At 42.8% G+C, this 25,786-nt stretch overlaps 1 protein-coding gene across 1 annotated transcript in view; it reads right to left on the minus strand.

Annotated features, from left to right (window-relative positions):
- Positions 1-17,059: 17,059 nt before the first annotated feature.
- The window catches only part of LOC135514431 (MAP kinase-activated protein kinase 5), a 41,160-nt gene continuing 32,433 nt past the window's right edge, over positions 17,060-25,786 (minus strand). Inside the window, exon 14 of the mRNA XM_064937930.1 lies at positions 17,060-20,194. Within this exon, the coding sequence (XP_064794002.1) occupies positions 20,139-20,194 (56 nt within the window). The 3' untranslated portion in view covers positions 17,060-20,138. The remainder of the gene's footprint in view (positions 20,195-25,786) is intronic.

The raw sequence follows: 25,786 nt of genomic DNA on the forward strand, positions 1-25,786 counted from the left end.
TCCCTGCTCCAGGTTCACATGTATTTCAATGGCTCCTCCAGAATGTTCCATTTTCTCGCAATAGTCAACAGAAAAAATAAGAAAAGGGGCAACAGTGCCCTCCAGTGGTTGACAGAGCACATTTGTATATATCACATGCCAGTTGTGCAGTACAATAAATCTCAATTTAACTTTATATGGAAAGATATGAAACATGTGATAGATAGGGTGTGATAGGGTTTAAAACACTTAATCTTACAATATGATTTCTTTCACTATTCAGCTTCCGCTAACCATCCTAAAATCTCATGAGAAATAGGTGTTTTTGGTGTAATGTTATAGACCTGCTATGCTATTCGGTTCTGTTATAACAATTAATTTGTATTTTATATGTGATCTTGCAAGACATTGATTCAGCTTTGATCTAAATTGACTAAATGAGCACCATTGAACAGTGTTTAATGACTTCAACTCTGAGTAATGGCACTCAAGCTGCTCAATTTGGATTATAGTAGCATTCCCAAAATCGGTCCTCTGGACCCCACGTTTTGGTTTTTGCCATAACACTACACAGCTGATCTCAAACCTAAACCTCCTGCACCCCTGCCTGTACTCATTTGGGCTGCTCAGTAATTGAAGTTGGATTACTGTCATCTACTGGATCATAAAAATACTGCTACTGTAATTAATTTCATTACCACTCTTACATTCGGTTTGTGTGAGCATTTGTTTATTTGCTTTCTGGAGCCGCACTCACCCATCCACACCCTTTCTCCCCCTCACCTGAGAGATCAGTATCTCCTCCAGCTCATGGCTTCAGCCAATCAGACAATAGCCATGCTTTCTATCCAGATCCTGATTGGCTAGCCAGCCTGACCCACGTTTTAGGGAGTAAATATTGCCTGCAACTCAACAGTGTTATTCCAGTCTGTAAATGTGGGTGGACATATGTGCATGGGATGTGTGACTACAAAGTAAGTTGTTGTGGCTGTTGTTATCTTTGCAGTATGTAGAGTAGCAGTATTCTATGTAATTCCCATTCCTGTTATTATGTTACTACTGATAGTAATGCCTTGAGGATTCCATTTAAAAATAGCTTAATACTCTTCTAGAGTCAGATTGTCTTAGCATGGTAGGGTACAGCAGGGATATGCAAACTTACCATGATGGAGTCCAGGCTTTTTGCATCTAATCAGCTTGTTGTAGCAGGAAGTAGTGTAGGACCTTGAGAGCTTCTGGATAGGGTTGAGTGACTGGACTGTGTAAATGGTCCTGTGAATGAGAGAGTGTGTGTGGGGGGAAATCAGTAATCAAGTAATATCAGACTTTCTCCGTATCATTGATCATCAGCTCCCCTGAAAGATGGTAGGTATACATTCAGAAAAGTAGGCTGGCCAATTGTCTTGTAGTATCCTCACCATTATGCCTTTTCTACATCTGCCTTTCAGTAAGCAGGAAAGGATGTTTGTGAATTATACCCACACCAATAAAAAGGCTGATTTTAACTTACTGTAAGTAACTGGATGAAGTTCATGATGATCTGCTCAGATGCCGTACTATGCCCTTCTCCTGCGGGCACATTCTGAACACACACACTATCAGCATTGACTGTAGCTTAACTAGATATTGTTGTATTGAATGTAACAAATAACTACGCAAAGGGCCAAACAGTTAACCATTTACAGTAACTGCAGTTCATTATTAGCCTACTTTGTCAATAAGCAACAGTCTCCTTTCTGCAGCAGGTACCTCTGGCTGGGCCACTGTATCTTGTAGCAGGTTGAGCCAGGTAGGGCCTGCTAGCTAGTCAGCAGGAACGTTAGCCAGCTAATGCTAGGTAGCCAGGTAGTTCAAGCCAACTTCAGTTGTGGTTGAGTTTGTTCTATTGGCATGCTAACTTCAAGATACATTAAGCATCCCGAGTGGCACAGCAGTCTAAGGCACTGCATCTCAGTGCAAGAGGCTTCACCTGGTTCAAATCCAGTCTGTATCACATCCGGCCGTGATTGCGAGTCCCATAGGGTGGCACACAATTGGCCCGGCGTCGTCCGGGGTAGGCTATCATTGTAAATAAGAATTAGTTCTAAACTGATTTGCCTAGTTAAATATATATATTGTTTTATTATCTAAATTCACTAAAGGCTAATATGTGATTGTGCATTAGCTTGCTAGCTATTTCAATTGAGTGTGTGTTGATCAATCAAAACCCTACCTAACTAGGTCATCTGATATGAAAATAGGTTTGCGAAAGAATTTGGAACCCCCCCTCACCAAAAAGGCCTACAAATATATACAGTTGAAGTCAGAAGTTTACATACACTTAGGTTGGAGTCATTAAAACTTGTTTTTCAACCACTCCACACATTTCAAAACTATAGTTTTGGCATGTCGGTTAGGACCTCTACTGTGTGCATGACACAAGTAATCTTTCCAACAATTGTTTTTACGGACAGATTATTTCACTGCATCACAATTCCAGTGGGTCAGAAGTTTATATACACTAAGTTGACTGGGCCTTTAAACAGCTTAGAAAATTCCAGAAAATGATGTCATGGCTTTAGAAGCTTCTGATGGGCCAATTAAAATAATTTGAGTCAATTTAAGGTGTACCTGTGGCTGTATTTCAAGGCCTACCTTCAAACTCAGTGCCTCTTTGCTTGACATCATGGGAAAATCAAAAGAAATCAGCCAAGACCTCAGAAGAAAAATTGTAGACCTTCACAAGTCTGGTTCATCCTTGGGAGCAATTTCCAAATGCATGAAGGTACCACGTTCATCTGTAAAAACAATGGTACGCAAGTATAAACACCATGGGACCACGCAGCCGTCATACCGCTCAGGAAGGAGACGCGTTCTGTCTCCTAGAGAGGAATGTACTTTGGAGCAAATAGTGAAAATCAATCCTAGATCAACAGCAAAGGACCTTGTGAAGATGCTGGAGGAAACGGGTACAAAAGTATTTATATCCACAGTAAAACGAGTCCTTTATCGACATAAAGGAAGAAGCCACTGCTCCAAAACCACCATAAAAAAGCCAGACTACGGTTTGCAAATGCACATGGGCACAAAGATCTTACTTTTTTGGAGAAATGTCCTCTGGTCTGATGAAACAAAAATAGAACTGTTTGGCAATAATGACCATTGCTATGTTTGGAGGAAAAGGGGGGAGGCTTGCAAGCCGAAGAACACCATCCCAACCATGACGCAGGAGGGACTGGTGCACTTCACAAAATAGTTGGCATCATGAGAAAGTCAAATTATGTGGATATATTTAAGCAACATCTCAAGACATCAGTCAGGAAGTTAAAACCTCTTGGTGTTAGACATTTACATTTACATTTAAGTCATTTAGCAGACGCTCTTATCCAGAGCGACTTACAAATTGGTGAATTCACCTTCTGACATCAGTGGAACAGCCACTTTACAATAGTGAATCTAAATCATTTAAGGGGGGGTGAGAAGGATTACTTTATCCTATCCTAGGTATTCCTTGAAGAGGTGGGGTTTCAGGTGTCTCCGGAAGGTGGTGATTGACTCCGCTGTCCTGGCGTCGTGAGGGAGTTTGTTCCACCATTGGGGGGCCAGAGCAGCGAACAGTTTTGACTGGGCTGAGCGGGAACTGTACTTCCTCAGTGGTAGGGAGGCGAGCAGGCCAGAAGTGGATGAACGCAGTGCCCTTGTTTGGGTGTAGGGCCTGATCAGAGCCTGGAGGTACAGCGGTGCCGTTCCCCTCACAGCTCCGTAGGCAAGCACCATGGTCTTGTAGCGGATGCGAGCTTCAACTGGAAGCCAGTGGAGAGAGCGGAGGAGCGGGGTGACGTGAGAGAACTTGGGAAGGTTGAACACCAGACGGGCTGCGGCGTTCTGGATGAGTTGTAGGGGTTTAATGGCACAGGCAGGGAGCCCAGCCAACAGCGAGTTGCAGTAATCCAGACGGGAGATGACAAGTGCCTGGATTAGGACCTGCGCCGCTTCCTGTGTGAGGCAGGGTCGTACTCTGCGGATGTTGTAGAGCATGAACCTACAGGAACGGGCCACCGCCTTGATGTTAGTTGAGAACGACAGGGTGTTGTCCAGGATCACGCCAAGGTTCTTAGCGCTCTGGGAGGAGGACACAATGGAGTTGTCAACCGTGATGGCGAGATCATGGAACGGGCAGTCCTTCCCCGGGAGGAAGAGCAGCTCCGTCTTGCCGAGGTTCAGCTTGAGGTGGTGATCCGTCATCCACACTGATATGTCTGCCAGACATGCAGAGATGTGATTCGCCACCTGGTCATCAGAAGGGGGAAAGGAGAAGATTAATTGTGTGTCGTCTGCATAGCAATGATAGGAGAGACCATGTGAGGTTATGACAGAGCCAAGTGACTTGGTGTATAGCGAGAATAGGAGAGGGCCTAGAACAGAGCCCTGGGGGACACCAGTGGTGAGAGCGCGTGGCGAGGAGACAGATTCTCGCCACGCCACTTGGTAGGAGCGACCTGTCAGGTAGGACGCAATCCAAGCGTGGGCCGCGCCGGAGATGCCCAACTCGGAGAGGGTGGAGAGGAGGATCTGATGGTTCACAGTATCGAAGGCAGCCGATAGGTCTAGAAGGATGAGAGCAGAGGAGAGAGAGTTAGCTTTAGCAGTGCGGAGCGCCTCCATGATACAGAGAAGAGCAGTCTCAGTTGAATGACTAGTCTTGAAACCTGACTGATTTGGATCAAGAAGGTCATTCTGAGAGAGATAGCGGGAGAGCTGGCCAAGGACGGCACGTTCAAGAGTGTTGGAGAGAAAAGAAAGAAGGGATACTGGTCTGTAGTTGTTGACATCGGAGGGATAGAGTGTAGGTTTTTTCAGAAGGGGTGCAACTCTCGCTCTCTTGAAGACGGAAGGGACGTAGCCAGCGGTCAGGGATGAGTTGATGAGCGAGGTGAGGTAAGGGAGAAGGTCTCCGGAAATGGTCTGGAGAAGAGAGGAGGATAGGGTCAAGCGGGCAGGTTGTTGGGCGGCCGGCCGTCACAAGAAGTGAGATTTCATCTGGAGAGAGAGGGAGAAAGAGGTCAGAGCACAGGGTAGGGCAGTGTGAGCAGAACCAGCGGTGTCGTTTGACTTAGCAAACGAGGATCGGATGTCGTCGACCTTCTTTTCAAAATGGTTGACGAAGTCATCTGCAGAGAGGGAGGAGGGGGGGGAGGGGGAGGAGGATTCAGGAGGGAGGAGAAGGTGGCAAAGAGCTTCCTAGGGTTAGAGGCAGATGCTTGGAATTTAGAGTGGAAGAAAGTGGCTTTAGCAGCAGAGACAGAGGAGGAAAATGTAGAGAGGAGGGAGTGAAAGGATGCCAGGTCCGCAGGGAGGCGAGTTTTCCTCCATTTCCGCTCGGCTGCCCGGAGCACTGTTCTGTGAGCTTGCAATGAGTCGTCGAGCCACGGAGCGGGAGGGGAGGACCGAGCCGGCCTGGAGGATAGGGGACATAGAGAGTCAAAGGATGCAGAAAGGGAAGAGAGGAGGGTTGAGGAGGCAGAATCAGGAGATAGGATGGAGAAGGTATGAGCAGAGGGAAGAGATGATAGGATGGAAGAGGAGAGAATAGCGGGGAGAGAGAGCGAAGGTTGGGACGGCGCGATACCATCCGAGTAGGGGCAGTGTGGGAAGTGTTGGATGAGAGCGAGAGGGAAAAGGATACAAGGTAGTGGTCGGAGACTTGGAGGGGAGTTGCAATGAGGTTAGTGGAAGAACAGCATCTAGTAAAGATGAGGTCGAGCGTATTGCCTGCCTTGTGAGTAGGGGGGAAGGTGAGAGGGTGAGGTCAAAAGAGGAGAGGAGTGGAAAGAAGGAGGCAGAGAGGAATGAGTCAAAGGTAGACGTGGGGAGGTTAAAGTCGCCCAGGACTGTGAGAGGTGAGCCGTCCTCAGGAAAGGAGCTTATCAAGGCATCAAGCTCATTGATGAACTCTCCGAGGGAACCTGGAGGGCGATAAATGATAAGGATGTTAAGCTTGAAAGGGCTGGTAACTGTGACAGCATGGAATTCAAAGGAGGCGATAGACAGATGGGTAAGGGGAGAAAGAGAGAATGACCACTTGGGAGAGATGAGGATCCCGGTGCCACCACCCCGCTCACCAGAAGCTCTCGGGGTGTGCGAGAACACGTGGGCGGACGAAGAGAGAGCAGTAGGAGTAGCAGTGTTGTCTGTGGTGATCCATGTTTCCGTCAGTGCCAAGAAGTCGAGGGACTGGAGGGAGGCATAGGCTGAGATGAACTCTGCCTTGTTGGCCGCAGAACGGCAGTTCCAGAGGCTACCGGAGACCTGGAACTCCACGTGGGTCGTGCGCGCTGGGACCACCAGATTAGGGTGGCCGCGGCCACGCGGTGTGGAGCGTTTGTATGGTCTGTGCAGAGAGGAGAGAACAGGGATAGATGGACACATAGTTGACAGGCTACAGAAGAGGCTACGCTAATGCAAAGGAGATTGGAATGACAAGTGGACTACACTTATCGAATGTTCAGAAAGTTAAGCTTACGTAGCAAGAATCTTATTGACTAAAATGATTGAAATGATACAGTACTGCTGGAGTAGGCTAGCTGGCAGTGGCTACGTTGTTGACTTTGTAGGCTAGCTGGCAGTGGCTGCGTTGTTGACACTACACTAATCAAGTCGTTCCGTCGAGTGTAATAGTTTCTACAGTGCTGCTATTCGGGGGCTAGCTGGCTAGCTAGCAGTGTTGATTACGTAACGTTACGTTAAAAGAACGACAATAGCTGGCTAGTTAACCTAGAAAATCGCTCCAGACTACACAATTGTCTTAGATACAAAGACGGCTATGTAGCTAGCTAGCTACGATCAAACAAATCAAACCGTTGTACTGTAATGAAGTGAAATGAAAATGTGATACTACCTGTGGAGCGAGGCGGAATGTTGACCGGGTTGTTGAAGTTCAATTCGGAAGACGTTGGCTAGCTGTTGGCTAGCTAGCAGTATCTCCTACGTTAAGGACGACAAATAGCTGGCTAGCTAACCTCGGTAAATTAAGATAATCACTTTAAGTCTACACACTCTAAACTACACAATTACCTTGGATACGAAGACAGCAAAGACAACTATGTAGCTAGCTAACACTACACTAATCGAGTCGTTGAGTGTAATAGTTTCTACAGTGCTAGTGGACGTTAGCTAGCTGCTGTGCTAGTGGACGTTAGCTAGCTGCTGGGCAGATAGCAGTGTAGACTACGTTAGGACGACGAAATACGATAATTACGCAATTAGCTTTGATACAAAGACGGCTATGTAGCTAGCTAAGAAGAAATTGCTAAGATTAGACAAATCAAACCGTTGTACTATAATGAAATGTAATGAAAAGTTATACTACCTGCGGACCGAAGTGTAGATGCGACCGCTCGCTCCAACCCGGAACCGGAAAATGAGGGGGCAGTATTTTCATTTTTTTTTTTTAAACGTTCCCGTTTTAAACGGGATATTTTGTCTGGAAAAGATTCTTGAATATGCATATAATTGACAGCTTTGGATAGAAAACACTAACGTTTCCAAAACTGTAAAGATATTGTCTGTGAGTATAACAGAACTGATGTTGCAGGCGAAAAGCCTGAGAAAAATCCAATCCGGAAGTGCCCCAGGTTTTGAAAGTGCTGCGTTCCAATGACTCCCTATTCAGCTGTGAATGTACCATCAACGAGCTTACACTTTCTACGTATTCCCCAAGGTGTCTACAGCATTGTCACGTAGTTTTACGCATTTCTGTTGAAGAATAGCCGTAGGCGGCCACATTGCATAAGTGGTCACATGGTGGCTCCGAGAGAGATTCTCGTGTAAAATACAGAGGTAGCCATTACTCCAATCGGTCCAAGTGAAAAACGAATTGTCCCGACGGATATATTATCGAATAGATATTAGAAAAACACCTTGAGGATGGATTCTAAACAACGTTTGCCATGTTTCTGTCGATATTATGGAGCTAATTTGGAAAATTTTTCGGCGTTGTGGTGATCGCAATTTCCAGGCAATTTCTCAGCCAAACGTGAAGAACAAACGGAGCTATTTCGCCTAAAAATTATATTTTGGGAAAAAATGAACTTTTGCTGTCGACCTGGGAGTCTCGTGAGTGAAAACATCCGAAGTTCATCAAAGGTAAACGATTTAATTTGATTGCTTTCCTGATTTCCGTGACAAGGTTGCCTGCTGCTAGCAAGGCATAATGCTATGCTAGGCTATGATAAACTTACACAAATGCTTGTCGAGCGTTGGCTGTAAAGCATATTTTGAAAATCTGAGATGACAGGGTGATTAACAAAAGGCTAAGCTGTGTTCCAATATATTTCACTTGTGATTTTCATGAATAGGAATATTTTCTAGGAAGATTAATGTCCGTTGCACTATGCTAATTAGTGTCAGATGATGACAACGGTCCCATTCATGGGAAGGGGTGTCACTACAGGTTAAAGCTTGGTCGCAAATGGCTCTTCCAAGTGGACAATGACTCCAAGCATACTTCCAAAGTTGTGGCAAAATGGCTTAAGGACAACAAAGTCAAGGTATTAGAGTGGCCATCACAAAGCCCTGACCTCAATCCTATAGAAATTTTGTGAGCAGAACTGAAAAAGAGTGTGTGAGCAAGGAGGCCTACAAACCTGACTCAGTTACACCAGCTCTGTCAGGAGGAATGGGCCAAAATTCACCCAACTTATTGTTGGAAGCTTGTGGAAAGCTACCCAAAATATTTGACAATTTAAAGGCAATGCTACCAAATACTAATTGAGTGTATGTAAACTTCTGACCCACTGGGAATGTGATAAAATAAATAAAAGTTTAAATAAATCATTCACTATTATTCTGACATTCACATTCTTAAAATAAAGTGGTGATCCTAACTGACCTAAGACAGGGAATTTATACTAGAATTAAATGTCAGGAATTGTGAAAAACTGAGTTTAAATGTATTTGGCTAAGGTGTATGTAAACTTCCGACTTCAACTCTATATGAAACTAATTATTACAGGTCTGATCAATTCATGCAAATGTCATCTTAGATCTCTACATGATCTCAAAGAGGTGCTAAAGTGTAAAATAATCACAAAAGTGGAACAGATTTATTTCCATTAATTCATCATTCAATATACATTCATAATGTTCCAACACAAGTAATTTTTTGAGTAAACCTAGTCCTTCTCAAGTGTGTTTGGGAAATGAGTTGCAAACACAATACCGGACATATCTGTCAAGGAAAACAACTTTGCCCAAAACATGCTCAAGTGCAATTACAACTGTGTTGACGGGGGTTTCCAATAGGGTCACAACAAGAAAGCAGGTACCATGTGTTACAGTATCTTGCAGCAAAGAAAAACATGCACTTTCAAATTCGCTAATAAGTGCCCATTTGTCACCTGAGTCCTCAGAGGTAAAGAATAATTAAAATCTGTCCATACTTTAGTTGTGCTACTGTACATTAGAAGAATAAAACAAAAATTGTTAGTTATTTTTCCTTTCCCATAATGCCTTGATGTGAGACGAGTTCTCTTAACTTGTGCCCTGTGAAATGCCTTCACTGAAGTGAATTAATGTGGCGACCAGCATGTTTTTTATTGCAGAGAGGTGCCTTGCCTCCAGTTGAAGTTCACTTGATGCTCCAATTATGTTTGTTCTCGACTTATGTGACTTTGTCACAAAAAACTATGGTCATTGGTCATCCGTGCGTAAAAGTCAGCTATGGCATTTTCTGGCTTTATGATTTGCGAAATAGCAGGGATAGACAGCACTAGTTTGACTGCATGGACCATTTGCATAGGTATGTTTTGAATACCATGTATGAGCCTTAACAAATATTCATGTTTCCATTTTGAAGACAAAAATGGCTGAGTCCATAATGGGCCAAGGGCTTTGACGCTGTCTGCTAGTTGCACACGAAGGTGAATATTTGCAGTTTGGTGACGCTCACCATAGAGATTACTAATTTGAGAGAAAAAGTTCCATAGCAGTTTCTCTGCATGATCAATCTGTTGTATTGATATGAAGTCCATCAGAAGAATGAAAATAGCTTCACTTAAAAGGAGGGAGTGATTGTAGTAAAGAGTTCCAAGAACACCACGGAAAACAACAAATGTCCAAAAAAGATTAAAAGAGCCCGATAATTCTGATGCCTTAAAAAACATCCTGTGAGATGCTACTGATCGAGGATATTGTGCCAAGGATGGTGGTCGGATATCTTGCAATCACTTGTCTATTTGTTTTGTTTCCTTTGACCTGCTGAATGGCTGATGAGAAACCTCAGTGGAAAACCATAGAAGGATCAGAAGGTGCATCACTCCAAACAAAGCTGAGTGCATGTAGTCTATTCCAGTGCTACGGATTAGGTCATAACTTTTAAATTGGCTAAGCCAACAGGGACCCTTCACACCTTTCACAGTGGTTTTTGTCTCATAGGCCATTTTAGCATCATCAGCAAACGTGTGATGCGTGTGAGATGGCCCTTTTGGATCCATTTCTTGGAATGGTGAGACTTCTGCATCATACATATCTTCTATGTCAGGATCTTTCTTCTTCCTACAAAATCTAAAGTTAAGCTTTTCCTGAAAACCAGGCTTGAGAAACAATGATCTCATTTGAGCATCAATTTGAACATCCATGGAGAATGATGCTGATCCTTCTTCTGTCATGCTGGTACCACAGGTCCGACATCACACAACTACTGACTCAAAACATTTGCTGCAATACTTATGCATCCTGAAAGGGGAAGATGCAGATTTGGGGGAAAAAGTCTCTGAACTTCTGTACACTGCTCAAGCAGTCTGTGTTGAGACTATCTGGACAAAGCAATGTTGTTAATTTAAGCTAATCACTAAGGGCATTGCCAGTTACTTTATGACAGTTTGCGTAAGCCATGATTACCAAAAGGCACTCTCCAACGGTTATGGATGTGTCGTTGGATGTTGACTCTGTTGACTGTGCACCCTACTCACTAGACACCTTTTCAAATCCCTTTCAAATCCCTCACTGAAGATAAATCATCATAGGGACAATTCATGAAATCAGGAATCACTTCCTCAAAAGATTCAGATAGATCATACTGATCAGTATTGTCACATACAGTTGTTAGGACATCAGGAGTATCTCGGCTGGCTGATCTGAGGTTCGCTCTTCGTTTTCAATGGTAAAGTCAATCGCTGAAACATGAAATAATAAAACAACAGTTTAATAGTATGTTTAGACAACATGTATTAATGGTAAACCATTGTGTTGCACCATCACCTTGAGTGTACACATGGGTCTCAAATAAACTTGGCAAGATAACATACACAAAGCAAATTAGATGTTTATGCAAATATGTTTCTAGTACAAGAGGGTACTACTATAAAACATAGGAAGTGGAATAAGAATGTATAATTTACCTAAATATTGTTAATCCTACATGCTGTCCTGACCGGGCGGGTGTGTTCTGTCCTGATCAAATCAAATCAAATTTTATTTGTCACATACACATGGTTAGCAGATGTTAATGTGAGTGTAGCGAAATGCTTGTGCTTCTAGTTCCGACAATGCAGTAATAACCAACAAGTAATCTAACTAACAATTCCTAAACTACTGTCTTATACACAGTGTAAGGGGATAAAGAATATGTACATAAGGATATATGAATGAGTGATGGTACAGAGCAGCATAGGCAAGATACAGTAGATGGTATCGAGTACAGTATATACATATGAGATGAGTATGTAAACAAAGTGGCATGGTTAAAGTGGCTAGTGATACATGTATTACATAAGGATGCAGTTGATGATATAGAGTACAGTATATACGTATGCATATGAGAAGAATAATGTAGGGTAAGTAACATTATATAAGGTAGCATTGTTTAAAGTGGCTAGTGATATATTTACATAATTTCCCATCAATTCCCATTATTAAAGTGGCTGGAGTTGAGTCAGTGTCAGTGTGTTGGCAGCAGCCACTCAATGTTAGTGGTGGCTGTTTAACAGTCTGATGGCCTTGAGATAGCTGTTTTTCAGTCTCTCGGTCCCAGCTTTGATGCACCTATTCTGACCTCGCCTTCTGGATGATAGCGGGGTGAACAGGCAGTGGCTCGGGTGGTTGATGTCCTTGATGATCTTTATGGCCTTCCTGTAACATCGGGTGGTAAAGGTGTCCTGGAGGGCAGGTAGTTTGCCCCCGGTGATGCGTTGTGCAGACCTCACTACCCTCTGGAGAGCCTTACGGTTGAGGGCGGAGCAGTTGCCGTACCAGGCGGTGATACAGCCCGCCAGGATGCTCTCGATTGTGCATCTGTAGAAGTTTGTGAGTGCTTTTGGTGACAAGCCGAATTTCTTCAGCCTCCTGAGGTTGAAGAGGCGCTGCTGCGCCTTCTTCACGATGCTGTCTGTGTGAGTGGACCAATTCAGTTTGTCTGTGATGTGTATGCCGAGGAACTTAAAACTTGCTACTCTCTCCACTACTGTTCCATCGATGTGGATAGGGGGGTGTTCCCTCTGCTGTTTCCTGAAGTCCACAATCATCTCCTTAGTTTTGTTGACGTTGAGTGTGAAGTTATTTTCCTGACACCACACTCCGAGGGCCCTCACCTCCTCCCTGTAGGCCGTCTCGTCGCTGTTGGTAATCAAGCCTACCACTGTTGTGTCACCCGCAAACTTGATGATTGAGTTGGAGGCGTGCGTGGCCACGCAGTCGTGGGTGAACAGGGAGTACAGGAGAGGGCTCAGAACGCACCCTTGTGGGGCCCCAGTGTTGAGGATCAGCGGGGAGGAGATGTTGTTACCTACCCTCACCACCTGGGGCCGGCCCATCAGGAAGTCCAGTACCCAGTTGCACAGGGCGGGGTCGAGACCCAGGGTCTCGAGCTTGATGACGAGCTTGGAGGGTACTATGGTGTTGAATGCCGAGCTGTAGTCGATGAACAGCATTCTCACATAGGTATTCCTCTTGTCCAGATGGGTTAGGGCAGTGTGCAGTGTGGTTGAGATTGCATCGTCTGTGGACCTATTTGGGCGGTAAGCAAATTGGAGTGGGTCTAGGGTGTCAGGTAGGGTGGAGGTGATATGGTCCTTGACTAGTCTCTCAAAGCACTTCATGATGACGGAAGTGAGTGCTACTGGGCGGTAGTCGTTTAGCTCAGTTACCTTAGCTTTCTTGGGAACAGGAACAATGGTGGCCCTCTTGAAGCATGTGGGAACAGCAGACTGGTATAGGGATTGATTGAATATGTCCGTAAACACACCAGCCAGCTGGTCTGCGCATGCTCTGAGGGCGCGGCTGGGGATGCCGTCTGGGCCTGCAGCCTTGCGAGGGTTAACACGTTTAAATGTTTTACTCACCTCGGCTGCAGTGAAGGAGAGACCGCATGTTTCCGTTGCAGGCCATGTCAGTGGCACTGTATTGTCCTCAAAGCGGGCAAAAAAGTTATTTAGTCTGCCTGGGAGCAAGACATCCTGGTCAGTGACTGGGCTGGATTTCTTCCTGTAGTCCGTGATTGACTGTAGACCCTGCCACATGCCTCTTGTGTCTGAGCCGTTGAATTGAGATTCTACTTTGTCTCTGTACTGACGCTTAGTTTGTTTGCACTGTTTGTATTCAGTCATGTTACCAGACACCTTGCCCTGATTGAAAGCAGTGGTTCGCGCTTTCAGTTTCACGCGAATGCTGCCATCAATCCACGGTTTCTGGTTAGGGAACGTTTTAATCGTTGCTATGGGAACGACATCTTCAACGCACGTTCTAATGAACTCGCACACCGAATCAGCGTATTCGTCAATGTTGTTATCTGACGCAATACGAAACATGTCCCAGTCCACGTGATGGAAGCAGTCTTGGAGTGTGGAGTCAGCTTGGTCGGACCAGCGTTGGACAGACCTCAGCGTGGGAGCTTCTTTTTTTAGTTTTTGTGTGTAGGCAGGTATCAGCAAAATGGAGTCGTGGTCAGCTTTTCCGAAAGGGGGGCGGGGCAGGGCCTTATATGCGTCGCGGAAGTTAGAGTAACAGTGATCCAAGGTTTTTCCACCCCTGGTTGCGCTATCGATATGCTGATAAAATTTAGGGAGTCTTGTTTTCAGATTAGCCTTGTTAAAATCCCCAGCAACAATGAATGCAGCCTCCGGATAAATGGTTTCCAGCTGTGATTATAATCGAAGAGAATTCTCTTGGTAGATAATGCGGTCTACATTTGATTGTGAGGAATTCTAAATCAGGTGAACAGAAGGATTTGAGTTCCTGTATGTTTCTTTCATCGCACCATGCCTCTTTAGCCATAAGGCATACACCCCCACCCCTCTTCTTACCAGAAAGGTGTTTGTTTCTGTCGACGCGATGCGTGGAGAAACCCGTTGGCTGCACCGCTTCGGATAACGTCTCTCCAGTGAGCCATGTTTCCGTGAAGCACAGAACGTTACAGTCTCTGATGTCCCTCTGGAGAATGCTACCCTTGCTCGGATTTCATCAACCTTGTTGTCAAGAGACTGGACATTGGCAAGAAGAATGCTAGGAAGTGGGGCACGATGTGCCCGTCTCCGTAGTCTGACCAGAAGACCGCCTCGTTTCCCTCTTTTTCGGAGTCGTTTTTTTGGGTCGCTGCATGCGATCCATTCCGTTGTCCTGTTTGTAAGGCAGAACACAGGATCCGCGTCGCGAAAAACATATTCTTGGTCGTACTGATGGTGAGTTGACGCTGATCTTATATACAGTAGTTCTTCTCGACTGTATGTAATGAAACCTAAGATGACCTGGGGTACTAATGTAAGAAATAACACGTAAAAAAAACAAAAAACTGCATAGTTTCCTAGGAACGCGAAGCGAGGCGGCCATCTCTGTCGGCGCCGGAAGTTAATGGGACGGGTGCGTCAATCCTTCCTGATGGGGTGGTTGGGTCCCATTGATTCGGGCAGGCTGCAGGGGGTAAAATATATATATATTTTTAATGGTGTCTGCTATGTTAAAATATGACAGAGCAATACCATGCCACTCACCAAATGTGCAGTCCTTCTTGGTCGTAAAATGGCCTTTATTCATTGTTCTTCTCCATCGGCTTCCAGGCTCTGGTCTTGTCATTTTCAGTCTCCAATATTATTCAATACAGATCGCTCACTCAATTATCATCAGGATAAAACATTTTTAATTTTATTTCACCTTTATTTAACCAGGTAGGCCAGTAGAGAACAAGTTCTCATTTACAACTGTGACCTGTCCAAGATAAAGCAAAGCAGTGCGACACAATCAACAAAACAAAGTTACACATGGAATAAACAAACGTGCAGTCAATAACACAATAGAAAAAAATCTATATACAGTGTGCGCAAATGAGGTAAGATAGGGAGGTAAGGCAATGAATAGGCCGTAGTGGTGAAGTAATTACAATTTAGCAAATTAAACACTGGAGTGATAGATGTGCAGAAGAAGAATGCGCAAGTAGACATACTGGGGTGCAAAGGAGAAAAAATAAATAAAATAACAATATGGGAAAAAGGTAGTTGGATGGGCTATTTACAGATGGGCTATGTACAGGTGTAATCATCTGTGAGCTGCTCTGACAGCTGATGCTTAAAGTTAGTGAGAGAGATATGAGTGTCCAGCTTCAGTGATTTTTGCAATTAGTTCCAGTCATTGGCAGCAGAGAACTGGAAGGAAAGGCAGCCAAAGGGGGAATAGGCTTCGGGGTGAACATGAAATATACCTGCTGAAGCACGTGCTATTGGTGGGTGCTGCTATGGTAACCAGTGTGCTGAGATAAGGCGGGGCTTTATCTAGCAAAGACTTATAGATGACCTGGAGCCAGTGGGTTTGGTGATGAATATGAAGCAAGGGCCAGCCAACGAGAGCATACAGCTTGCAGTGGTGGGTAGTATATGGAGCTTTGGTGACAAAACTGATGGCACTGTGATAGACTGCATCCAATTTGCTGAGTAGAGTGTTGGAGACTATTTGGTAAATGACATTGCCAAAGTCAAGGATAGGTAGGATAGTCAGTTTTATGCGGGTATGATTGGCAGCATGAGTGAAGGATGCTTGGTGCGAAATATGGAAGCCAATTCTAGATTTAAATTTGGATTGGGGATGTGATTAATGTGAGTCTGGAAGGAGAGTTTACAGTCTAGCCAGACACCTAGGTATTTGTAATTGTCCACATATTCTAAGTCAGAACCGCCCAGAGTAGTGATCAAGGAGGGACGGGCAGGTGCGGGATGCGACCGGTTGAAGAGTATTAATTTAGTTCTGGATTTGGGTGAAGGAGAAATGGGGGAGGTTTGGGCAAGTTGCTGTGGGGGGTGCCGGGCAGTTGACTGGGGTAGGGGTAGCCAGGTGGAAAGCATGGCCAGCTGTAGAAAAATGCTTATTGAAATTATCGTGGATTTATCGATGGTGACAGTGTGTCCTAACGTCAGTGCAGTGGGCAGCTGGGAGGAGATGCTCTTATTCTCCATGGACTTTACAGTGTCCCAGAGGTTTTGGAGTTTGTGCTACAGGATGCAAATTTCTCTGTGTATATTGGTTCCTAACTTCCCTGAAAAGTTGCATATTGCGAGGGCTATTCGATGCTAAAGCAGTACGCCATGGGATGTTTTTGTGCTGGTCAAGGGCAGCCAAGTCTGGAGTGAAACGAGGGCTATATCTGTTCCTTGTTCTAAATGTTTTGAATGAGGCTTGCTTATTTAAGATGGTGAGAAAAGCACTTTTAAAGAATAACCAGGCATCCTCTACTGACGGAATGAGGTCAATATCCTTCCAGGATACCCGGGACAGGTTGATTAAAAAGGACTGCTCGCTGAAGTGTTTTAGGGAGCGTTTGACAGTGATGAGGGGTGAGCGTTTGACCACATACCTATTACGGACGCAGGCAATGAGGCAGTGATTGCTGAGATCCTGGTTGATGACCTGGTCGGTCAGGATGATATCTATGAGGGTGCCCGTGTTTACGGATTTGTGGTTGTACCTAGTAGGTTCATTGATAATTTGTTTGAGATTGAGGGTATATAACTTAGATTGTAGGAAGGCCGGAGTGTTAAGCATGTCCCATGTTTAGGTCACCTAACAGTACGAGCTCTGAAGAAACATGGGGGGCAATCAATTTACATATAGTGTCCAGGGTACAGAAGGTTTAGTTTAGTTTATTAATTTGACCATTTTAAAAAACAAGCACACATAAAACTTAAAAGCCATACATGCACAAAAATAAAATCATTGAGGATAACACACAATAAAGTCTGGGACTTAATTTCCATTGTGGTCCTCGACACAAGATGGCTAGACAAGATCGAACACAGTATGGCAGTGAAATAATAAAACAAAAACATAGAAGAAGAACATTATCTCATCATTCCAGTTACATCATAGGGGTTATTCATATGGGCACAGAAGACATCAAACGTATTTTTACTTTGTTTTGGTCTATAACATGCGGCAACGGTGAGAGACTTGTTTCTGGAAAGGTGGATTTTTAGAAGTAAAAGCTTGAACTGTTTGGGCACATACCTGGAGAGTATGACAGAACTCTGCAGGCGCTCTCTGCAGTAGATTGCAACTATCTTGTCGGAAAATGTTATAGTTAGGGATGGACATTTCTGGATTTTTGGTGCCTTCCTAAGCCAGGATTCAGACACGGCTAGGACATCCGGGTTAGGCCTAACACATCTTATAAAGATTCAAGATTCAATACTAATATGCATTATCAAATAAGATTGTGAAGAATTTTTCCCTTATAAACAGTACACACATATGCTGAAATACTACTGGTGTTGTTGTGCATAAACACATTACTTTGTTTTTGATATGCATAAGGCTACCATCTAGGCGAATGTTATATTGGAATGGAATATGCATGGGGCTTCGACTGAAGTATATTATGTGATAAACTTGCATTACAAATACAAACAGATAAAGCTATATTACTTCGTTAGCTCATGCAAACACTGATGCAACTTTTACCCATGAGTTTGTAAGAAGAGCTCCCTGGCAAAACCATATAAAGTATATTTGCTCCATGGCAACTAACTAATCAACCCGGGCATATACTGTTTTGCGTTTATTTCAAAGAACATATAATTAATTTCCTAATGTAATTGGACGCCAGTCAAAGACAGGCGGGAATGAAAGTTGGAGATTGGATTGAGATCACTGCTTTGCTGATGCTGATGAGTGATCCACATGGGCCCACACCGGCAGATAGTTTGAATTTGATAAGTAAAGAAGGTAAGAATCATAATCAACTGAATACACTGAATGATCAAATTACCGTACCCAAGGTGAAATAATAATATATATCAGTTTCAGGGCTATATTTTCCAACATTAGCTACAGCTAGCTAGCTAGTAGGGGCCGGATTCAACAAAACCTTAAGAAATGTCTTCTTAACTGCCATTTTTTTCCTTAACTATAGACATATGAAGAAAGTTAAAAACAAAGTTGCCATTCTCAATAAAGTTATTGAAAATGTTCTTAATATTTTTCATATGTTTCTTCCTAATAAAAATGTTAACAAGAAATGGGATTCTTGAAGATAATGTTAGGATTTCTTCTTGGAAATATACTTAACTTTAGGACTATGGAACGCCGTTTGGGTCTTTGTGTGCCAAAAAAAGATACACATCAAATAACACTATTTGACACGTCAAATAAGCATTTATAGAATGTTTTGTGTTCTGAATTTGCACGTGCAAGCCAAGTGCCACCATTACGATCACTGTCAAAGCTTTTTGGTCTAAACTCCACTCGCAGTGTTTGGAGGAAGAAGAAGGAGTAGTAGAACCCCAAGAACACCATCCCAACCGTGAAGCATGGAGGTGGAAACATCATTCTTTCGGGATGCTTTTCTGCAAAGGGGACAGGACGACTGCACTGTATTTAGGGGAGGATGGATGGGGCCATGTATCGCGAGATCTTGGCCAACAACCTCCTTCCCTCTGTAAGAGCATTGAAGATGGGTCGTGGCTGGGTCTTCCAGCATGACAACGAACAGAAACACACAGCCAGGGCAACTAAGGAGTGGCTCCGTAAGAAGCATCTCAAGGTCCTGGAGTGGCCTAGCCAGTCTCCAGACCTGATCCCAATAGAAAGTCTTTGGAGGGAGCTGAAAGTCCATATTGCCCAGCGACAGCCCCGAAACCTGAAGGATCTGGAGAAGGTCTGTATGGAGGAGTGGGCCAAAATCCCTGCTGCAGTGTGTGCAAACCTAGTCAAGAACTACAGGAAACGTATGATCTCTGTCTTGCAAACACAGGTTTCTGTACCAAATATTAAGTTTTGCTTTTCTGATGTATCAAATACTTATGTCTTGCAATAAAATGCAAATTAATTACTTAAAAATCATACAATGTGATTTTCTGGATTTTTGTTTCAGATTCCGTCTCTCACAGTTGAAGTGTACCTATGATAAAAATTACAGACCTCTACATGCTTTGTATGTAGGAAAACCTGCAAAATCGGCAGTGTATCAAATACTTGTCCTCTCCACTGTATATCTCCAGAATTCAGCCGCTTCAGAGTGCAACTGGTCCTTGTTTGGGGACACACACACCAAAGCACGCAACAGGCTGACTAATACAAGGGTTGAAAAATGACCTTCTATGCTCCAAGGTCATTGATGACTGCCTACAGCTCATCTACAATGTAGAGACCGGTGTGTCTGTTGTTCCTTGTGACTGTGCGCTTGTAAAATACTGGTTGAGGGGTAGAGATTATGTAGTTAATTATTCCTTGCCCACGAACATTCGACCACCCATCAGAGATGATTGCAATACAGTCTGCTTTCTCTATGATTTGCTTGAACTCTGTTGAACTCTGCATCCAGCAATTGAGTAGATAAAGCATGTCTGGTTGGAGGGGTATATGCTGGGCAAAGAACATTCAGAAATCTCTTCCAATACACATTGCCTGTGAGCATCAGAGGTGAACCAGTTGCATACACAGCTCGAGGAAGACATTCATCAGCATTTCTCTGACCTCCATTGAGTCAAAAAAACTTCTGATTCCAGGAGGACCATGAGCTGTTGCTATCTATAATGTATCTGATTCATCATTTTCACCTCGATTAGAGGTAGAGGGACTTTTGTCAGAGGTTGCTTGTTGTGAGCGCTGAGGGAACTTTATGCACTTGGCTAGATGATTCTGCATCCTTGTTGCATTCTTTACATATGATTTGGCACAGTATTTGCAAATGTATACATCTTTTCCTTCTACATTAGCTGCAGTGAAATGTCTCCACACATCAGATAGTGCCATTGGCATTTTCCTGTAAAGATTAGAAAAAATATGTGTCAAGAAACAACAAATACAATTCCATATAGAGATAAATATTTAAGAAGTTAGATTAAACAACTAATTTGTAAGATACATGTTTTAAAATTAAACATGTACAGAAACAGGTCAATTAACACTCCCCAAGCAAGCTAAAACCAACATGGTAGCAAAAACTAACTAGCAGAAATTGTTAACAAGTTAGAAATTATTTAAACACACTTTGATGAAGGCTACTATTTACCAGTAAACAAAAAATCATGTGTGTCATATAAAATATATTCACCCCACCCACAGTACTGTAATCAAAACATCAGAAGGCATGTAGTCCTTGGCTCAGACAATGTAGTAGTGTGGGGCTCAATAGCATCTCATTAGTGTGCAAGATCTTGAGAATCAGCTGTACATGTGATGGAAGAGTGCACTACACATGTGATTGAAGAATTCACTGTGCAATCAGAGGGTTAGAATTCCATTGAATTGGGGATAGTTTAACCTAACTAACTAACTCTTTTTGATGAATTTAAATAAATAATAATAATGATTTGTGCCCTGGTCCTATAAGACCTCTTTGTCACTTCCCACTAGCCGGGTTGAGATGACAACTCACACTCATTCTTATGTTTAATAAATGTATAGTATGTTTCGTATAGTGTGCATTGTATAGTGTGTGTGTGGCAGGCTTACAATGATGGCAAAAAGCATTTGAGAGTGTGCTGACCCTGGTGCTAGACTGGGTACGCAGCTGGAGGTTGAATGTTTTAAGGGGTACGGGAATAGGGTGGCAAAGGGACGGAAACTTTCTGGTACATTTCTGGAAATTTTCCAGAAATTTTCCATGGGAAGTTAAGCCCAGGAATTTGGGGAATTTTGCTTAACTTTTTATGGCTGCAGGGGCAGTATTGAATAGCTTGGATGAAAGGTGCCCATGTCAAACAGCCTGCTTCTCAGTCATTGTTGCTAATATTTCCATATTAGTATTATTAGTATTGGATAGAAAACACTCTGATGTTTCTAAAACTGTTTGAATGATGTCTGTGAGTATAACAGAACTCATATTGGCAGGCTCATATTGGAAATAAAAACAGGGAGTCAGAAATGTGAGCTTGTATGTATTCACCAGAGTCCCCAATGAAATCGCCTTGAGAAATGAATGATGTTGCACTGCCTAGGGGTTCCACTAGATGTCAACCATCAATAGAAATTATAATGAGGCTTCTATGTTGTTGTGGGAGTGAATGAGAGCAGAATATATCAGATGTCCATCAGGAAGCCATTTTGTGATCTCGCTTTTTCCTCATGGTAGTCACTTGCGTTCCATTGCTCACGTAAACAAGAAGGAATACTCCGGTTGGAACTTTATTGAAACTGTATGTTAAAAACATCTTAATGATTGATTCTGTACTTAGTTTGAAATGTTTCTTCGACCGGTAATATCACTTTTTGAAGTTTTTGTCCGATATAACGCTGACCAGAATTAGCGTTTGGATATGTATACCAAACGTGCTAACAAAAGAAGGTATTTGGACATAAATAACGGATATTTTCGAACAAAACAAACATTTATTGTGGACCTGGGATTCCTGGAGTGCTTTCTGATGTAGATCATTAAAGGTAAGGGAATATTTATCATGTAATGACTTGTTTATATTGACGCCATCTTTGCGGCTGTGGTGTTTTTACTTTTGAGCGCCATCTCAGATTATTGCATGCATTTCTTTTTCCGTAAACTTTTTTTTTTTTTTAATCTGACACAGCGGTTGCATTAAGGAGAGGTATATCTATAATTCCATGTGTATAACTTGTATTATCATCAGCATTTATGATGAGTATTTCTGTTGAATCGATGTGGCTATGCAAAATCACTTGATGTTTTTGGAACTAGTGAATCTAACGCGCCAATGTAAACTCAGATTTTTTTCTATGAACTTTATCAAACAAAACATGCATGTATTGTGTATCATGAAGTCCTATGGGTGTCATCTGATGAAGATAATTCAAGGTTAATGATTAATTTTATCTTTATTTCTGGTTTTTGTGAATGCTACATTTTGCTGGAAAATGGCTGTGCTTATTGTGGTTTGGTGAAGACCTAACAATCGTTTGTAGTGCTTTCGCTGTTTGTAGTGCTTTCGCTGTTAATCCCACTTTGGTGGGATTAACAACGAGAATAGCTTTAAAATTATATAAGACACATGTTTTAGGAATTGTAATTATGAGATTTCTGTGGTTTGAATTTGGCGCCCTCTATTTTCACTGGTAGTTGTCATATCGATCCCGGCATCGGGATTGCAGCCAAAACAGGTTAACCATCTTAAACATAAAACCTTATTTGTTCATCGAAAATTGTGAATAACGCACCACAGGTTAATGAAAAGGGTGTGTTTTAAATGATGCTCATAAACATTGCAATGTTGGGTTGTATTGGAGAGTCTCAGTCTTAAATAATTTTCCACAGTCTGTGCCTGTATTTAGTTTTCATGCTAGTGAGGGCCAGAATCAACTCTCACATAGGTACATGGTTGCAAAGGGCATCAGTGTCTTAACAGTGCAATTTGCCCCAGCAGGCTACTCTGAGCACAGCCCAATCCAGAGTCTGGCAGTGGCTTCTGATTTAAATTCAATTTTCAGAGAACCGCTTGTTGCAATTTCGATGAGTAGTGTCCAAAACGTCTTTCAAGCGGTCAGGCATTCCTTCAGCAGCAAGAGCTTCTTGGGGATACTGCAGTGTACCCGCACATGCAAGCAGTTGCTGCAGTGTTACCACTCCACTATGTCTCCCTGTCATGGCTTTTGCGCCATCAGTACAGATACCAACACATCTTGACCACCAAAGTCCATTTTATGTCTCAAAGCTATCCAGTAGTTTAAAAATATCCTCTGCTGTTGTCCTGGTTTGCAGAAGAGGATGTCTTCCTTAATTGACCCCTCATAAACATTACGGACATATACCAGGAGCTGTGCCAGGCCCTCCACGTCTGTTGACTCATCCAGGTGGAACGCATAGAATTCACTGGTTGTATGCGAAGCAGTAATTGTTTTAAAACATCTCCTGCCATGTCACTGATGAGTCGTGAAACAATGTTGTTTGATGAAGTAATTGTCTGTATAGTCTTTTTGGGCCTTTCCCCTAGCCATATCTGCAGCAGCAGGAAGAATTAAGTCCTCCACAATAGTATGGGGCCTGCCTGTCCTAGCCACTCGGTCGCTCATCATATAAGACACTTCTAGCCCCTTCTTATTAATGGTATCTGTTGCTTTTATACATGTATTACTACTCAAAATTCATTTCAATTCTTGCTCAAAAAAACACCTGGGGCAAATTTTTCAAATTGGCATGTTTTGTTTCTCAATGTCTGTGCAAGAGTGAAGATTTCATCGAGTTGTGAGATAGTACCTTTGCATATAGAACACACTGTAACTGAGGAAAGGCACTACTCCCAATCTAAGTGCACGCACCAACCCTCACTGGATGGAACACACCAGTCACAGTTGGACAGCACGCACCAGCCCTCACTGGATGGAACGCACCAGCTCCAGTATGACGGCACGCTCCAGCCGCATGGCAGCCATGTGATGGTTGTAGGGACGAGGTCGAAAAAATCCTCCGTGACAAGGGAAGGATGGAGGAAGTAATTTTGAGAATAGGTAAGTAATTAATATCATGTCACCTATCAAACTTAAATTTTGTGAAGTTGAATTGTAAATTATTTTTAAAAACTTCTCCAACCCCATTTCTGTTTTGTTTACCTTTGGAAGAGTGATTGGGCCTTGAACACATAATAATGAATGTACTGTATGTGCTATTGTCTCCTCTCAGACCCAGTCCAGATCCGAGTGCTGCACGCTCTCATTGACATCATTGGAGAAACACTGTAAACTACAGGAGAGAAGGCCATCCGGCGAGCATGAGTTGTTTCCTGACAGTGGCATGTTCCTCTCATCGTTCTGCCATCCATCAGGCATCTAAGCAAGATTGCTTGCGTCTGTTCATTTTCTTTTTGACCATTTTGTCTCAGTGGAAGATTGTGTCAATTCAGTTGCCTTTGGACGCCATGGCAAGATCCCCGAAGGGAAGCTAGTCCTCGAACCGGAAAAAGGTCAGCGGAATTCTAAGTAAGTATTTTCTCAAAGCTAGGTTACTTAACTGCTTACAGCAAAATAGGTTTGATTCTCGATGAAAAGGATGTACGTATATTATTTGCTAATTCATCACTGCAATCAAGTCAAATCAAATGTATTTATATAGCCCTTTGTACATCAGCTGATATCTCAAAGTGCTGTACAGAAACCCAGCCTAAAACCCCAAACAGCAAGCAATGCAGGTGTTGAAAAACTCCCTAGAAAGGCCAAAACCTAGGAAGAAACCTAGAGAGGAACCAGGCTATGAGGGGTGGCCAGTCTTCTTCTGGTTGTGCCGTGTAGAGATAACAGAACAAATCAAGTTAAATACACCTAAAACAAACCAAATTCCCCAATGTCCTTTTAAGATGTGTCTGTTTTGCATACTGAGTCCTTCAGTAGAATTGTCACGTGTTATTTGTCAAAATATTTATGAAATGTTTTACATACTTTATTCCAGCCTACATTTTGCGTTGTGCTACCTTGGATGGTTGGACCGGAATCGATGAAGCAAAACTGAAGGCATTCATCAACAAGTGAAGGTCCAGAGCAGGACATACAGAGTAGTGACTACTAAAATATTTTTGTTTGTGTACAATGTGCAATGTTCATATTTGCAATAAGGTTAATTTAAGAACATACTGTTATGGGCTTACTGGTGTCACATGGAGGTTTGACTTTTTGTTCACTACATCTGGTGGGTGACAACTGGCTATTTTCATCTCTACAATATTATTTTTGGGTTTACCTAATGTTTTAAATCAGGTACAAGAGCATATGCTGTATATTAATTTTATTTACGTTCTTACAGTCAATGGTACCCAGTCTGTGTTGGGAATAAAAATTGAGATGCATTGTTTATATAATAAGCACTGTTGAATACAGTTCAACAAATGTATCAGTTTATTCTTATTTTTTAACAGGTAATCATAATTAATAATATGGCAAATTAATGCTAACAAATGAAATTCTCAATTGTGTCTCGTATCTCATTAATCAAGCTCATGTATAGCTACTGTAGTAATTATAAGAGAAATACATGAGACACGGAGGAGACGTTGCACATACAATGTAGAGCACTCCTTTATGGCTCATACCTAGATATTTCTGAAATGATCACCTCAGATTAAGATCATTAGTCTAATAAGTCTCAAACTTGTGTCAGGAGTTTATCATTATTTGTCCTTTAAAATAAGAGGCAAGAATGAGCTCAACGGTATACAATGATAAGATCTCCTCTGCTGATCATACTTCTCGAATACTGCTAAAACCATAATCTCAACTCAGCTTCATGTGTCCTATATACACTACCGTTCAAAAGTTTGGGGTCACTTAGAAATGTTTTTGAAAGCAGATGTTTTTTGTCCAAATGCAGTGTAGACATTGTTAATGTTGTAAATTACTATTGTAGCTGGAAACGGCTGATGTTTAATGGAATATCTACATAGGCGTACAGAGGCCCATT

This window comes from Oncorhynchus masou, chromosome 25 (assembly GCF_036934945.1).
Source record: "Oncorhynchus masou masou isolate Uvic2021 chromosome 25, UVic_Omas_1.1, whole genome shotgun sequence".
NCBI lineage: Eukaryota > Metazoa > Chordata > Actinopteri > Salmoniformes > Salmonidae > Oncorhynchus > Oncorhynchus masou.